This window comes from Lynx canadensis, chromosome E1 (assembly GCF_007474595.2).
Source record: "Lynx canadensis isolate LIC74 chromosome E1, mLynCan4.pri.v2, whole genome shotgun sequence".
Classification (NCBI taxonomy): domain Eukaryota; kingdom Metazoa; phylum Chordata; class Mammalia; order Carnivora; family Felidae; genus Lynx; species Lynx canadensis.
In genome coordinates, this window is record NC_044316.2 from 5,227,488 (window position 1) to 5,244,546 (window position 17,059).

At 53.5% G+C, this 17,059-nt stretch overlaps 1 protein-coding gene across 3 annotated transcripts in view; it reads left to right on the forward strand.

Annotated features, from left to right (window-relative positions):
* Positions 1-7,617: 7,617 nt before the first annotated feature.
* SHISA6 (shisa family member 6) overlaps positions 7,618-17,059 on the forward strand; it is a 278,102-nt gene continuing 268,660 nt past the window's right edge. For all 3 annotated transcript variants that reach the window (XM_030296725.1, XM_030296726.1, XM_030296727.1), the window contains exon 1: positions 7,618-8,258. In XM_030296725.1, the coding sequence (XP_030152585.1) occupies positions 7,618-8,258 (641 nt within the window). The remainder of the gene's footprint in view (positions 8,259-17,059) is intronic.

Genomic DNA, 17,059 nt, shown 5'->3' on the forward strand with positions numbered 1-17,059 from the left:
TACTTTTTCCTTGCAACCACTGGTGACTTAATTAGCTCCAGCTGCCATGACAAAATATCAACAACTGGATGCCTTGGAGAACAGTCTATTTCTCTTAGTTCTAGAACCTGAAAATACAAGATGGCGTCAGCAAGGTTGATGTCTGGTGAGAGCTCACTCTTGGGTTACAGGTGGCTCCCCTCTTGTTATGTGCTCACATGACAGAGGACTGTGGTCTCTTCTTTTTTTTTTTTTTTTAATTTTTTAATGTGTATTTATTTTTGAGACAGAGAGCATGAGCGGGGGAGGGGTAGAGAGAGACAGGGAGACACTGAATCCCAAGCAGGCTTCAGGCTCTGAGCTGTCAGCACGGAGCCTGATGTGGGGCTCGAACCCACGAACCGCGAGGTCATCACCTGAGCTGAAGTCAGACGCTTAACTGACTGAGCCACCCGGGTGCCCCATGTATTCTCTTCTTATAAGTATATTAACTCAGTTGGGGTGGGTGGTCACCCTCCCAATTTTATCTAAACCTCATTACCTCCCAAAGATCTCATTTCCCAATACCATCATATTGGGGGATAGAGCGTCAATGTACACATTTTGGAGGGCCACAAACAGTCATTAGACAACATTTGGTATGTGGTAGAGAGAAGGCAGTTCTATGAGGCCCTAAGTAGGATTCTGGATAGCAGGTCAGAAAGCCTAATTTATTTGTTCGTATTTTGACTAGCACTTAGCAGGGCCCATTAAATATTCATTGAAAGACCGATAGACAGAATAAATGCTAAGGAATGAATAAATGAATGCAGAGAAGAGGTGATCCCAGGCCAGGCTAGCCGTAGAGGTAACATGAGGTCATTCTTGCCCTCACATGTCTGGCTGATCAGATACAGGCTGCGAAGAGTCCAGAGGATATCAATTCTTAGGTACCCATCCAGTTCTAAAATGATGCAGTTCTGGGGCCACTGGGTGGCTTAGTCAATTAAGCATCTGACTCTTGAGTTTTGTTTAGGTCATGATCTCATGGTTCGTGGGATCGAGCCCCCACAGTGGGCTCCACACTGAGTTTGGAGCCTGCTTGGGATTCTCTCTCTCCCTCTTCCTCCGCCCCTCCCTCGCTCATGCCCACCCCCCCACCATTAAAAAAAAAAGCCACAGTTCTAGAATTCTAATTATGCAGGATGCAAACTTCCTTCACTCCATCTCTAGGTGGGGAATGCCAGAGCAAGGCATTCCCTTTCTTCTGCTTCCTGTTTGGAGTCTCTCTTATTTCACTACAGCAATTGCTTTGAGTTTTGGAAAGGGTCTGAAAAAGACCTTTCCATTTCCAGTATGACCTAAATTGGCATTCTCTAACATCTCTCTAATCAGAGATAGTAGCAAACATGACTTCCTTCCTTCCTTCCTTCTTTCCTTCCTCCCTCCCTCCCTCCCTCCCTCCCTTCCTTCCTCCCTCCCTCCCTCCCTTCCTTCCTTCTTTCCTTCCTCCCTCCCTCCCTTCCTTCCTTCCTTCTTCCCTCCCTCCCTCCCTCCCTTCCTTCTTCCCTCCCTCCCTCCCTTCCTTCCTTTTCTTTCTTTCTCATCTGCATACATGTTTTCATGATATTTTGGACAGAACACATTACCCTTCCATAGAGTCATGTTGATCAACTGTGAGGTCAGCCGTATCAGTTAAAATGCTTCTAATTGCAGACAGACAATCCAGTGAAAAGAGCTTAATTAAGGTGGGGATACATTGGCTCAGGTAATGTAAAAGTGCAGGGGTAGGCAGACTTCACAAGGGGTGAGGTTCCAGGTTCAAATGGTGCCAACGAGACTGTGTTTCTTTCCATCTCTTGGCTCAGCCCAGTATGCTGCTGGCTCCTTCCTTGGGAGCAGCTCTGGGTTCTCCCTTCCCAGGGCAAGATAGCTGTCCTGATGCCATGCTGGCTTCCTCTCAGGGGAAAGGAGTGATCACGTTTCTCAGTCCTGCCCACATAAGTTCCCGGTTATTCTATGGGCTTCTGCCACTGACTTACTTTCTCTGGGTCTCCCAAATAAAGAGTTAAGATGTGCTGTGGGGCTTAAACCTGGGTCCTGTGGAACCCCGGGCAGATCCCATTAAATGAGAGTGATGGAGGCTAAACCTCTGAATAAAGATTTGAGACTCTGGCTCAAAAAAAGGGGGAAAGAATGTTGGGAGAAATAGCATATCAGATGACAAGTTCCCCAAATGCTCAAAGAGCTGGCATCATGGGCTCCAATCCGTAAGATTAACTAACCTACGTATGAAGGATTTCACGTGGATGCCAAAAGTCATCCTAACTCGTACAGGTGTGGAACAGACTCTAGTCAACCGTAAGCTTGGTCTGAACCAATACATTGATTGGCCTCTTCAACAACAATAAAAATCCAATGTACTCGAATTTTCAGCCGTTAGAACTGTCTAGCATTGAAATTAACGGCCTGATAGTTTCTAAGCTGTCACTAGATGTCCTAAAGCAAAAGCTATATAGTCACCTACAGGGATGTCACTGAGGGAATGCGGGGAAGCACAGACTCATTCATTCATTCATTCATTCATTCATTCAACACGTATTTACTGAAAGCCCCTGGTGTATGCTCAGATCTCTTGAAGTAGAGGCTGAGACAAATGTTGACAGGCTCCTTTTCAGGGGAGGAAGCAGGACGGTGCAAATGCAACAGAGGCCCTACAAAACCTTGGCCACAGGGAGCCTGGATCTTTGGAGAAAACGTGGCCCATCAGAGTCCCTGCGTTGAGCTAAAATAGCTAGGCCTTTGTACTTTCCAACTTGATTAGTCATTGGATGTGGGCCACTCAGGGAAGGAAGCCTGTGTTCCTGGAGGAGAAGCCTCTGTCCCTAGAGGAGCTGACAGCTGGAGATGTGTCCTTCTGTGTCCACCACAGTCTACTGTGTGCCAAGCAGTGTTTTGACATTGAAAATACAGCAGTCAACAAAACAGTAGCAAAGCTCAAGCAAGAGCCAGCATTCCAGTGGAAGGTAAGAAGAGAACTTTTTAAAAAAATTTTTTAAAGTTTCATTTAAGTGATCTCCACACCTAACATGGGGCTTGAACTCACGACCCCAGTATCAAGAGTCACATGCTCTTCTGACTGAGCCAGCCAGGCGCCCCTGAGAACTTTTAGAAAATATTTAAATGGGTGTGTAGCGCTTGGTGATAAATGCCGTGGTGCATCATGGTGAGGAGGAGGTAGCCATGATGGAAGAAGAAAGCAGATAGTGGTGGGATAGTTATGCTATATTCATCAGGCTGTTGGAGAAAGAACCCTGTAGACATCGAGGGCTTGAAGGGGTCCAGGCACTGAGTGACTGCAAAGGCTTTGAGGACGAGTTAGGACGTCACTGTGGCGGGAGGGAGTAAGGAACAAGCAGTAAGACAGGGGCTTAGAAGAGTAGCAGGGGACCAGATCGGGCAGGGCCATGAGGCCATGGTTACACTCGGAGGCCATGGTAAAGACTCATGGTGGGAAGACACAACGGTGGTCGTTTGTTAGACACACTGCCTCCGCTTAGCATCCCACTTTATAGAGGAGAAAACCAGATCCCATGGCAAGGGTAGGATCAGTACCAAGCTGCATAAGTAGAAATCCTAGAGAAAGTCAGAGTGGAGACAAGATACCGGATATGTCCATTAGGATGCATTGGGATGCATGTTAGAGAAACTCTAGATTCAAAGAGGCTTCCGTAAAAGGGAATTTGATAATTTCGCATGACTGGGAGACCAGAGTTGTGGGAGCCCTGGGCGCAGTTCCGTGAGTGGCTCAGTAATGCTCCTTCCGTCTTTCCGTCTGTCGTCCTCGGTGTGTCAGTCAGGATGGGCTAGGGTATGCTGCGAAAATAGACCCAACTCCAGTGGCTAAATTTAAGAAGCAGACTCCAGTGGCTAAATTTAAGAAGCAGACGTCTAGTTTTACTTCACGTCCATGGCCGGCCACCATTTCTGTAAACTGGGGGGCTGTCCCTACTGCCATCAGTCACAGGCTGACAAAGCCACGCCCACACATTGCCAATCACCATGCCAGAAGAAAATGAGAATTCTACGGAGGGTCTGGAAGTGCTGATTAAATGCTCTGGTTCGGAAATAACATACATCATTTCTGCCCACGTTTTGTCCACCCTCCTACTCACAAATGGGCCAGAGATTACAATTCTAATATATGCCCGGGAGGCAGAGATACTCAGCAGCCCTGATGATTATCAAAGGAAGTTATCAGCTTTGATTAAGAACTAGTTGCCCCCCACCCTCCACCTCCCTGCAAGGTCAGAACATTCACAGATACAACACTCAAAAAAGTAGAGGAATTCTCACCATTTTTGAGAGCGAGATCATTTCCCCAGCATCTCCCAACGCTTTCCTCAGTTTGTATTGGCCAGAAATAGATCACGTGTTCATTCTTAACCAACCACTGGCCCAGGGGGAATTATCATGGTTGGTTCATAATTGGGATCTATCCAATAGGGATTTACCTTCTAGAGCCAGAGATTGGGTCACTTTCTTGAGCCTGTGGGCTGGCTGGCTGAAGTCGGTGCAGGTGTTGAAAAGATAACTCTTCTCTGGCACTTTTTAATGAGTTAAACCCACAAAGGAAGGATACTTTCATATGGGCAACAATTCAGGTATTGCAACCAGAAGGAGAAAATAGAAAAATGGATGCTGGTGGGCAAATGGATGTTGGTAGGCAACGAACTTGATCTACCACGAAGGGCAGAAGAGGAGGGCTGGGAGTGCCAATAAGAAATATAATGCAGGGGTGCCTGGCTGGCTCAGTCAGCAAACTGTGAGACTCTTGATCCTGTGGTCATGAGTTCGAGCCCCACGCTGCGAGTAGAGATTACTAAAAAATAAGTAAAGCTTAAAAAAAAAAAAGAAATATAATGCACTGCAGTGAGGGTTGGAGTGAATAACCTTGAAGATCCTATCCAATCCTGAGATGCCATTATTTTCTGTGAGTCTGTTGACATTCCCATCTGTGAGCACAGGGGTTCAAATCACATTTGCGGGTGGGACTATCTGAGGAACGAAACCCATTTCCCTCACTAGTACCACCAATCAAATCTTATTAAAGTTCTACATGAGGAAGATACGCTTCTAACCCATTGCTAGGTTGCTTCCAGATGTGGGGTAGGCAATGCTGGAATAAAGAAGGGGCGGGGAGGTGGCCGCGAAAGCTCAGGGGAGAGGAAAGGAAGTAAGTGACTTAAAAATTGCACATAGTCGGGGCGCCTGGGTGGCTCAGGTCACGATCTCGCGGTCCGTGAGTTCGAGCCCCGCGTCAGGCTCTGGGCTGATGGCTCAGAGCCTGGAGCCCACTTCCGATTCTGTGTCTCCCTCTCTGTCTGCCCCTCCCCCGTTCATGCTCTGTCTTTCTCTGTCTCAAAAATAAACATAAACATTAAAAAAAAATTTTTTTTAATAAAAAAAATTGCACATAGTCTAAAAGTCAAGAATATGTTCTTATGATTTCCAAATGTGTATCTTTTCTTGTCTGCTCTCTGGAGCTTGAAGCCCTTGTCTTCACCATGGGCATCGACTACCCATAATCGACTTCAGCCCTTCGTCAACTTTTACCTGCATCACCTGGTCCTTACTCCGGTCGGCTTAAGAGATCCAGCGATTGGGTCAATCTGACAGTGTCCTCCCCTGGAGCGGAACACACCAATAGGTCTGGAGGGTTCTGCAGTGGAGGGAATGGGGTGGGGGGAACGGCGTGGGGGCAAGTGCACAAGAAGAGGGAGGGAGGGGCATCCCAGAATCCGCCCCTGGTGCCTTGGAATCTGGGCTCCAGCTCTCCCATTCATCCATTCTGGAGTTCCAAGGAGCGGTTCTCTGCCTTTCTGGCACGGGGGATCCTCAGTTCGGATCACGCAGGAGCCGGACCTAACAGCCTTCCCACAATCTCTACGGCCCACGCTCTTGACAACGGCCCCTGCCTTCAACCTAAGCCACCCCGGCACTTGCACAAAAGGTCAGGACACACAGGCAGAATCCTGGCAGTGGCCGCTGCTTTTTGTTCTCATTTCCCCCATCTCCTCCATGGACACACGCCAAAGATGATGATTATGACTCCCTCTTGAGGTGGCCTCAAGGCTTCGACTTGGACCCGGGACTCCTTTCCACAGATCCCATGGGCAATCACACAGGAACACTTCTCTCTCCGCACGCCCCCCCCCCCCCCCCCTTCACCTACAGCAGATGCATTTCAAAGCTGAGTCTTAAGGCTCAGGCAGCTTCTTCCAACTCCGCCTCAACGCTCTGGAAAAAGTCCTTGAAAGAGGCAATAAAAGGTGCCACCCAGCGCGGGGGGCGGCTTGCGCCTGTGTTAGGGTTGCGGTTGGGGTCCTGGGAGCGGGGGGGAGGAGAGTGAGTCAGGGCGAGAGACCGCAGGCCCCGCTCACAGGCAGCCCTACCACCTCAGACAAGCCACTTGACCCCTGGCCTCAGTTTAGGGACCTGTAGCAATGGGTTTGGCCTCCTCCCGCCGCTGCGAGCGTCGCCACTAGGGAGAGGCAAAGGCTTGCAGATCCCCGAGTCCCCGAGCGGGACTCGGGGAAGGTGGGACCCGCGCCCAGGGCGGCGCGGGGCAAAGGCGGCGGAGGTCTGGCCCAGCCGCGGGGCCGGCTCCGGAGGGGACGCTCCCGCCCCGCTCCCGGCCCCCTCTCCGCCTCCAGGCTCGCCGTTTCCAATAACGGGAGTCCTGGGCTTCGGTGACGCGGAGCTTCAAGTGCCGCCGAGAGTGGGGAGCAGCGAAGAGGAGCCGCCCCCCCCCCCCCAGGCGTGTAAACGTGGGCGGCGGTGAGCGGCCGCCTTCCCCTCCCCTCCCCTCCCCTCCCCTCGCGGCGCTCCCGCGTGTGCGGGTGTGTGAGTGCGTGTGTCTCCCTCGCTCCCTCCCGCACGCGCTCCGGCCGCTGCGCTCCCTCCCGCCGCCGCCGCCGCCGCCGCCGCCTCTGCAGTCGCAGCCGGGCATGGTGAGTGAGTGAGGGCCGGCCGCCGCGCGCCCCCCGCCGCAGCCCGCTCCGTCCCGGGGAGCCAGCCCGCGGCGGGAGCGCGCTGCGGGGCAGGCGGCCCGTGCGCCCTCGGTGGCCGGCGCGCAGGGCCCGCCGGGCCCCCCGTCTCGCCGCGCGGGCTCCGCGCCCCTCCGGCCCCGAGCCCGGCTCGTCGAGGGCGGCGCGCTCCCTCCCCGCCCGCCGCGCGCCCTCCGCCCCCCCGCCCCGCCCCGTGACCGGCTCCCCGTCTTGTCCCGCAGGACCCGCCCGGACGGGACCACGCCGCCGCCGCCGCCGCCGCCGCCGCCGCCCGGAGCCGCGCTTCAGGTCCCGCCTGAGCCGCGCCGCCGCCTGCCGCCGCCGCCGCCGGGGGGGATGGGGCTGCCGGAGGCGCGCCGAGCCCGCAGGGGGAGCGCGGAGCCGGCGCGCAGCGTGAGCGCCCGAGCAGCCAGCGCCGGGCCGGTCCGTGCGCACCGCGCGCCGCCGCCCGCCGCCGCCGCCCGCGCCCCGATGGCGCCATCGCCCCGGCGCCGCTGAACGCCCGCGCCGCCGCCGCCCTCGGAGCCCGGCGGCCGGGGAGCGGCCTGCCGCGGAAGCCCGCCCGCGCGCCCTCCCGCCCGGCCCCGCCATGGCGCTGCGGCGCCTCCTGCTGCTGCTGCTGCTGCTGCTCTCGCTGGAGTCCCTGCACCTGCTGCCCGGCGCCCGCGCCGCCCGCGGCCGCGCCGCCAACCGGACCCTGAGCGCCGGCGCCGCTGCCGTCGGGGGCCGGCGGCCCGGGGGCGCCCTGGCCCGGGGCGGCCGGGAGCTGAACGGCACCGCCCGGGCGCCCGGCGGCCCCGAGGCGGGGAGCCGGCGGGGGCAGCCCGCGGCGGCGGTGGCGGCGGCCAGCGCGGCCGTCACCTACGAGACGTGCTGGGGCTACTACGACGTGAGCGGCCAGTACGACAAGGAGTTCGAGTGCAACAACAGCGAGAGCGGGTACCTGTACTGCTGCGGCACCTGCTACTACCGCTTTTGCTGCAAGAAGCGCCACGAGAAGCTGGACCAGCGCCAGTGCACCAACTACCAGAGCCCGGTGTGGGTGCAGACGCCCAGCACCAAGGTGGTGTCGCCGGGGCCCGAGAACAAGTACGACCCGGAGAAGGACAGGACCAACTTCACCGTCTACATCACCTGCGGGGTCATCGCCTTCGTCATCGTGGCCGGCGTCTTCGCCAAGGTGTCCTACGACAAGGCCCACCGCCCTCCGCGGGAGATGAACATCCACAGGTGAGAGGTCCCGCTCCCCGAGCCTCCCGCCGCCTCGCCTCGCCTCGCCCCTCCCTCCTGTCGCGCGTCCCCCCCGGCCCGGCCCTTCTTCATTCACCCTCGGCCGCGGCGGCGGTGGCGGCGGCGGCGTCGCCACCACAGCTCTCTGGCTCTCCGAAACCCAGCTTCTCCCTTGCTCCCCTGACATGCGATAAATCACAGCCCTCTTTCCTTTTTTCACCATTTCTGCAGAACCCAGAACGCATGCTTTGGTGGCAGGGGCAGAGTAAGGAGCCGTGGAACTCGTGGAGTTGGAGTATAAGAATTTTACCAATTGTAGAATTCTGGATGGCCGGGCGGGACTGGGGGAGGGGGGCGGCGGTGGCGGTCCAGGGTTCAGTTTTCCAGGCAAGTGGGCACTTTGGCATAGGTTTCTCTTGCACTCGGTTTTCTGAGTGGAACCAGCACAGCGTCTTTCAGTCTAGGGTTCTGAACAATGCCAGCAGCTGACAGGAGAGAGTACCAAGCGATTTAGTATAAATCGCATGTTCTCTGGGTGTGAGAGCTGGGGGTGATCCGGAAAGGATGTTCCCCCCCACCCCGGGGTGAGAAGGGGTAAAGATCTATCTATCCCTTCCGAGTGGACCAAGGGCAGATGGTCTCTCTTCATTACATCCTGCCCAAATGGGATGCTCGTTCTCTTGCGGAGATTGGAGGACTTGTTCTTTCAAACCCTGTAGGCAGAACTCTCCGAGTGAACATTCTTGCTGTGCTAAACCTGGTGGGCAGCGTTTCCAGCTTACGTTAGGGGGGCGGTGGGGGAAGCCTCCTACCAAAACTTACACCAAGAGCACAGAATATGCTAGTGCCTGGTCCTACCCTGACTGTCTCCCACCCCACCACCCTAGCCCCCAGTGAGTCCTTAGGGAGGTCGGAGCCCAAAGAACGGGGAAACCAGACTGTCTTCACCGCTCGGGGACCGATGCACCCAGGGGAGGCAGAGTTAGCTCTGTTTCTAGTCCCCTGGTGGTGGTGATGAATGAATGACCAGACTTGGTTCAGCAGAGTCTTTCGGGGAAACAAACCGTGCCCCAGGACCTGCCTCTGGTTTTGGCACATGGTGCGGGCACGGGCTGGTAACTGGGACCCCCCTCCCGCTGACCCGTCCTGTTTCTGAGTTTGCCTAGCCGGTCCCCACCCTGAGCCATATACCTGAAGCTCATCTCTACACTCTGCTGGTTATCCTTCTGGCCTGGAAACCTCCTTCCCTTGCCGCTGTGGACGTAAATCACCGGTACCTTGACGAAGAGAAAGAAAGGAGGATAGAAATTTCTGGGCATGATTTTTTTTTTTTTTTCTTCCTTTAAAGCTGTTGAGAAAAGATAATGTTCCCTGGCAGGTTTTATGGAGTCAGAAGCACGAAGTTTGGGTACTTACACAGTGACATTCTTGGGTATCAGGACTGGGTGCTTCCAAAACCGTTCGTAATCTTCACTCGTCACCCCAAGGTGCCACTGACCCCCCCATTGCACCCCATCTTCTCTTCCAGGTAGTGAGTCTGTGCCTGGCTGGTCCTGGGGGCTGATGGAGGGATTGAGACAATGATGTGTAGTCAGCCGGTGTCCCGTTTGGATTCTCGCTCTTGGCTCCTCTTGGAAAGCAGAGAAGGAATTGTCTGTGAAGCAGGTGGTCCTGGTCCAAATCGTCCCCCTTTCTGTGCCTTCAGGCCTCTTCACCTTTCTCCTGGGCTCCTGGCCTCTCACGCCGCCTTCCCACTATGGCTGTGGCCTCCTGCTGGCTGGTGCCCACAGACCTTTCTTTGGGTTTCTTTCTTCTCTGAGCCTTTGTTCTGTGCTCTCTTAGACGGAGCCTTCCCCTGCCCTGACCTTGGTGACCTGAATTGAGTCATCATGACCTGGGAGGATGCTGACGGCCTTTGGATGCTGGCGCTGGCCTGTGTTCTCCAGGCCTGTGACCCTGGAGATGTCCCTGTCCCTCTCGGTGATTTTTCCCCTCCCCATCCCACCGACCCCCTTCCCCAACCCCAAACTAGGGTGCTGGTCTGTGTGTGGGTGGATGGCCCTGTGACTGGTGATGCGATTAGAGCAGTTTGTCTCTGGGGTCGGGGAAGGCAGGTGACCAGGGTAAGGGAGCTGAATTCAGCCTCAGACCATTATGTAAATAGGGGACGTTTCTGCCTCAAATTCACCTCCTGATTTTATTCAGTTCACAGCACCTCTTCCAGCAGCTGCAATGTTGCCTGCTCAAGGCTTTGGAAACCACCATACTGATGCTTGTTAAGTAGGGGATGATGCCTGTCTCTGTGTTTGGGGGAAGGGGACGGAGCATGAGCTACTCATCGAGGACATTCCATGAGTGACCTTGGGCAGCAGGGGGGAAACTCCGTGTCTGGCCCTGGGTGACTCAGGCACAACAGCATCCCATCTCCGCCCCCTGCCCCTCCCCCCCCCACACACACCAGGCGTGTCAGGGTGAGTGTGCACATTGAAGGTTGCTCCTCCCCGACTCCTGGGTGTGTTCCCATGAGTTGCTTCACTTTGCTCACACTTTAAGAGGTCACGGCTTGCCATCCTGGGGAGTTTTTCACGCAGCTGGTCTTGTTGGGAACCAGGGTAGGGAAAAGGGAAGAGATCAATATCCCCACGGTAGTGAGTTTTCCCCCCAGGGCAGAGCGGGGAGGAGGAAGGAGGCTCACTCTTCAGAGGTCAGCGGAGGAAGCGGGACGTGCTTCTGGTTCCATGTGCCTTGAAATAGTTCAGCAGAGACGTTTCCGTTTCTGAAAAAGGCAAAGAATTTATTCCAGGGCGTGATCCTCTCTCTGGTAGATGGCTAGCTGGGCCGGCAGGGGCTGGGGCCCAGGGAGGAGAACTGCCTCCTTGAAAGGGGTGTTGGTGGCAGGGTCGGAAGGGGTGAAAGGGAGGAGAGAAGGGAGGCTGCAGCCCTGAGATCAGCCATCTGCCTCCTCCTGGTGGCCCCAGGCTGGCCAGCCCTCTGCCTGCCCAGGGTACACATTCCTCAGAACAGGGCTTGCTTTCACTGCCCCGGCCCCCGAGGGGAAAAGCAGATTTAGTCTTTTCCAGAAGTGATTAGACCTGGCCATCCTGTTTCTGTAGAAGTCAGCGTCTGTAGGGGAAACTCTCAGCTCTCTGGTGATTCTGATAGATGAGCAAAGTCACACTCAGCTGGGCCCCGGGGAGGAGAAAGTGATGGCCAAAGGGATCAAAGGCAGAGCTGTGCTTTGGATCTGGGGAGCCACAGGATGCCGGGTGCCCACCTTTCCCGGCCAGAAGCCTGTTTCCCACCCGGATCTCTACCTCGCCTTCCCCTGTTCACCTTCTCCGGGCTGAGGCTCGAGCTGGTAAAGCCTCAGGCACCGATTTGAATGCTTCTTGAGCGGTCTCTGCATCGCTTCCTGGTTCCTGGGGCTCTTTGCTCAGTGAGGGCTGCCCGCCCGAGGCAGGGCTTTGACCCAGCAGCCGGCCCTGTCTGAGCATCTCACATGCAAACCTGTTTCTTCCTCCTCCCCCAGAGTTGATTCATTAGCGTCCTCGACATGAGAATCTCCAAGGGAAGAACCATAGCTTTAATGGCTACTTAGCAGATGAGGTCTGAAGCCATTTGGGTGACCTAGTTCAAGGTGGTGGACCCAGACCTGCCCTAGGTCCCCCCGCTGTACGGGGGTGGAGGGGGTGGAGGAGTTTGGGGTTGGGGGGGGTCGTGCTCAGGGTTGCGGGCCAAAGAACCCGAGCAGATGTCACCAGGAGAAAGGAAAAGCGACAGGAGGTGACCCTACAGCCGTCGGGAGGGTCCTGTGTCTTTGGACTCCTCTGGTTGTTTCTAGAAGAAGCCAGGGAACCCTTTGTTCCCCCTTTTCTCCCTCTAGAAATTAATTACAAATTAATTACAAACCCAAAGAGGTCTGTTCTGTGCGCACAGACCCGGTAACTGTAATAGCAGGACCCCTTTGCTGGCTGATTTCGTGAGGTTCTCTTCGTAGGTTCCCGGGCCATGAATTGTCAGAGCACCCCCCCAAACACCCTCATTTTTGGAAGCACTGTGAGCTCATTCTAACGAGTCGATCTAAACAGAGAGTCAACTTTTTTATTTTATTATGTTTTACTTCAAACAGAGCAGTTGCAAGGATAGGAAAAAGAAAATCTTGCCTTGGATGGAAGGCCCCCCTTTAATGTTTTCTGTTTCTGCGGGGGAAAGCAGTGAAATTGGGGAAGGGTTCAGGAAGGCTCATGGAAGAGGGGTTAGGGAAGGTAATGGGGTGAGAAGTGGACACAAACGTGTATTCCTTCGTTCCACGGACAAGTCCCACTCACCTGCTGGGGGCCAGCTCTGTTTATAACCACAGAACGTATAAAGCCTCTAAGGTGTGTGTGACCTTGGACACATGAGGCCAGCAGAACTCATTCTTAAAAAAAAAAAAATTTTTAATGTTTCTTTATTTTAATTTTTTTTGTTTATTTATCTTTGAGAGACAGAGAGAGACAGAGCATGAGCAGGGGAGGGGCAGAGAGAGAGAGACACAGAATCCAAAGCAGGCTCCAGGCTCCGAGCTGTCAGCACGGGGCCTGTCGAGGGGCCCGAACCCATGAACTCTTGAGATCGTGACCTGAGCAGAAGTCAGACGCTCAACCGGCTGAGCCACCCAGATGCCCCAGTTCATTCTTGATTTTAACACGTCTGCCACGCAACTACTTTTCAAAAACCTGGCACTTTGAGGGTTCCGCCCGGCATGTTGCTGGCTGTCTTTTGCCCTCTCCGGCGCCCCCCGCCCCAGCCCAGGAGGCGTGCACATCGGTCCCCCTTCCCCACCCACAGCCGCACCCCAGGCTCTGAGCACATTCCTTGGGAAGAGCCTACCCACAGTGCTAGGCTGCCAGGACACGGGTAGAGGAAAAAGTCCGTTTCACTGTTTTCAGCCTATTTTAATGAGAGATCAGATCGACTGTGCAGTTGATTCAGATCCATTGTGCAGGAAGCAGTGGTTCAGACAGCTGAAAAAGTGTGCTGATGGAAAGAGGTTAATTCACCAGCCCCAGGCAGACATGCCCACGAAGGATACGGAATAGAAGGGAACCACACCAAAGGAAGCTTCGTCCTTCCTCCCCCTGCACTGCCTGATGTCTCCAGGGCCTGGCAGGATTGATTGCCTTTAGATCTTAACTTTCTGGCTCCTCTTGTGTAGTGACTTAGAATCCCCACCACACGCGGAGAGAGCGGCCAGCCACTGGCTACTGAGTCCCCGCGTAATCTGCTTTTTAAATTGTGAATTCAGGTGTGGTTTGTCTTGCGGTCTTGATTGTATCCCTTGACGACATCCATCCTGTGGCGATGGGTGGGGGGGTGGTTCTGGAGGACTATATTAGGGTCTACGTTGAATTCATTAAAAAAAAATTTTTTTTAAGTTTATTTTATTTTTGAGAGGGAAACAGTGCGAGCGGGTGAGGGGCAGAGAGAGGGAGACAGAATTCGAAGCAGGCACCACAATGTCAGTGCAGAGCCTGATGTGGGGCTCGAACTCATGAACTGTGAGATCATGACCTGAGCCAAAGTCGGATGCTCAACCTACTGAGCCACCCAGGCGCCCCTAAGTTCGTTCTTTGAAGTATCTTCTTCTGCGGTGATCCCCCCCACCCCCTTTCTCTATGTTGGGAAACGCCAGCCCATTGTTTTTCCGAGTCACGTTTCTGACCTCGCGTTTCTAGTAGGTACTGCAGACCCTCAGAGGGTCTCGGTCCCTTGGTCTTGAACAGGCTTATTTCATACACGTTCAGGATAGATTGCGCCTGTCCATTCTTGTTCTTTTTTTATCTCTACAAGTAAAACCATGGGCGCCTGGGTGGCTCAGTCGGTTGAGCGTCCGACTTCCACTCAGGTCATGATCTCGCGGTTCGTGAGTTCGAGCCCCGCGTCGGGCTCTGTGCTGACACCTCAGAGCCTGGAGCCCGCTTCGGATTCTGTCTCCCTCTCTCTCTACCCCTCCCCGGCTCGCGCTTTGTCTCTCTCCCTCAAATATAAATAAGCAGTAAAGAAATTTAAAAAAGAAAGAAGTGAAACCAAAACATTCTGAAAAGGCGTGGTAATATAGTTGACCCTTGAATGACTCTGGTTTGAACTGTGTGGGTCCATTTATACGTGGATTTTTAAAAATTAATTAATTTTTTAGTTTTATTCTGCACTTTTTTTGTTTTGTTTTGTTTTGTTTTGTTTTGTTTTGTCTTGTTTTTAAAGTAGGCTCCACGCTCCTGCTTGGGGCTCCAGCTCACGACACTCATATCCAGAATCACATGCTGTCCGGACTGAGCCAGCCGGGTACCCTCAGGATACTTTTTCTTCAATAAAGACAGTGCAGAACTGTAAACGTATTTTCTCTTACGAGTTTCTTGATATTTCCTTCTCTCTCGCTTACTTTATCGTAAGGTTACCATATATGACGCGTGCCATGTACGAAACGTGTTAATTGACTGCCGTGTTATCGGTAAGATTTCTGGTCAGCAGTAGGCTGTTGTGGTTACGTTTTGGAGGGAGTCAGAAATTATACTTGGATTTTCTTTCTTTTTTTTTAATTTTTAATTTATTTTATTTATTTAAAAAAATTTTTTTAATGTTTATTTTTGAAGGAGAGACAAGAGTGTGAGTGGGGGAGGGAAGAGAGAGAGGGAGACACAGAATCTGAAGCAGGCTCCGGGCTCCGAGCTGTCAGCACAGGGCCCGACACGGGGCTCGAACTCACAAACTGTGAGATCATGACCTGAGCCGAAGTCAGACGTGTAACCAACTGGAGCCACCCAGGCACCCCTATTTTATTATTTTTTTTTAATTCACATCCAAATTAGTTAGCATATGGTGCAACAATGATTTCAGGAGTAGATTCCTTAGTGCCCCTTCCCCATTTAGCCCATCCCCCCTCCCACAACCCCTCCAGTAACCCTCAGTTTGTTCTCCATATTTATGAGTCTCTTATGCTTTGTCCCCCTCCCTGTTTTTATATTATTTTTGTTTCCCTTATGTTCATCTGTTTTGTCTCTTAAAGTCCTCATATGAGTGAAGTCATATGATACTTGTTTTTCTCTGACTAACTAGCATAATACTTTCCAGTTCCATCCACGTAGTTGCAAATGGCAAGATTTCATTCTTTTTGACTGCTGAGTAATACTCCGCCGTATAGATATACCCCACCTTCTTTATCCATTCATCCATCGATGGACATGTGGGCTCTTTCCATACTTTGGCTATCGTTGATAGTGCTGCACATTGGCATGCATGTGTCCCTTCGAAACATACTTGGATTTTCTTAACAAGTTATTATTTTTTTATTTTATTTTTGAGAGAGAGAGAGAGAGAGGGCTAGTGTAGGGGAGAGGGACAGAGGAAGAGAAGGAGAAAGAAAATCCCAAACAGGCTCCAGGCTCAGCGTGGTGCCCGACCCGGGGCTCGATCCCACAACCCTGGGATCATGACCTGAGCCGAAATCAAGAGTCGCACGCTCAGCGGGCTGAGCCGTCCAGGTGTCCCTGTCCCTGGGTTGTCAGCTGCACGAGTCATTGCCCCTAACCCCTGCCTGGTTTGCTCAGGGGTCAACCTTCTTTCCATTATTTTGTGGTCTGTTACAGAACCGTTGAATTTTTTTGCAGGCCAAGTCAGCAGCCTAACGTCCTGATTTTATAAGTGAGGCAGCTGACCCACAGGGAGGTCAGATCACAGTGCCCCGGGGTGGGGGGAACAGCTGGGGGTGGTGAGCTTGACCTGGAAGCCGAGGGCCACTCTGCGTCCCGGGCCCACTCTCTTGCCTGGTTGCCTCTCAGCCTTGTCTTGCGCAGTGAACGTCTATTATTGTCTTAACGCTATGCATCTGTTTCGGAAACCCTGTTATTGTCTTACGCTACGCACCTGTTTCTGAGTCAACACCGGATAACTTCCCGATACTTAGGGATGTGAGCAATGGCCTTCTCCCTTCTCTTGCTTCCCTGACTTTCTTTGGTCCCTCCTCATTCAATTTTACGGTCCCCTAAAATGATTTCCGTCGCACTTCCACGGTCGCCTTGTAGTTTTCCCCACGTCCCTTTGTAAAGGGCAATAACCTGACCTAAGCACAATCCTTGGATAAGATCTAAGGAATGCAGACCATCGAAGAAGGGAGATGCCCCGCAGGCCAGAAGGTTGTGAGCAGGGGCAGTGGACCATCAGGTAAAACCTGAGGCCGACGTCTGTGATTCAGAAGGTGCGGTCTGAATGCTTTCTCTCTCTCCCAGAGATGGGTGGGGACGAGGCCATCTAACCAGGTCAACGAGTTTTGGTTTTGCCAGAGACCAGGAGACCTCCAGGCAACCCCCCCTGGGGCCCAGGTGCGTGTGATTTCAGATGGCCCCCTACATACAAGACAGCTCTGTGGGCCTCAGAAACGCATTCACTGGTGTGGGCCTTGCCCCTTCTCAGCTCTGGGCCACCATCCCACAGGGGCGAGGTGGATACAAGGTGAGGGGGCTGAAGGGGCTTCAGGGACGTGGCTAACGAGGCTGGAAATTTGGGTCTGACCATTACATGAAATTCACCTCCGTGGCCTGCAGTTTGGAGCCTTTGCCTGATTCTGTGTACCTCTCCTAAACGTGTCCCCCTTCTAAGCAGTCACCTTGGGAGGCCACACGCCGACTCTCCCCCGGACAGTGTTCTCATAGTGTTTTCAGAGCCCATGGCACGTCATCTTGACTCTCTGTAACGGGGCACATTTTTATCCTCTTGGGCTAAAATCTGATTCTTGTAAGAGGCGCTAAGTCATGGGGCGGAGGCCG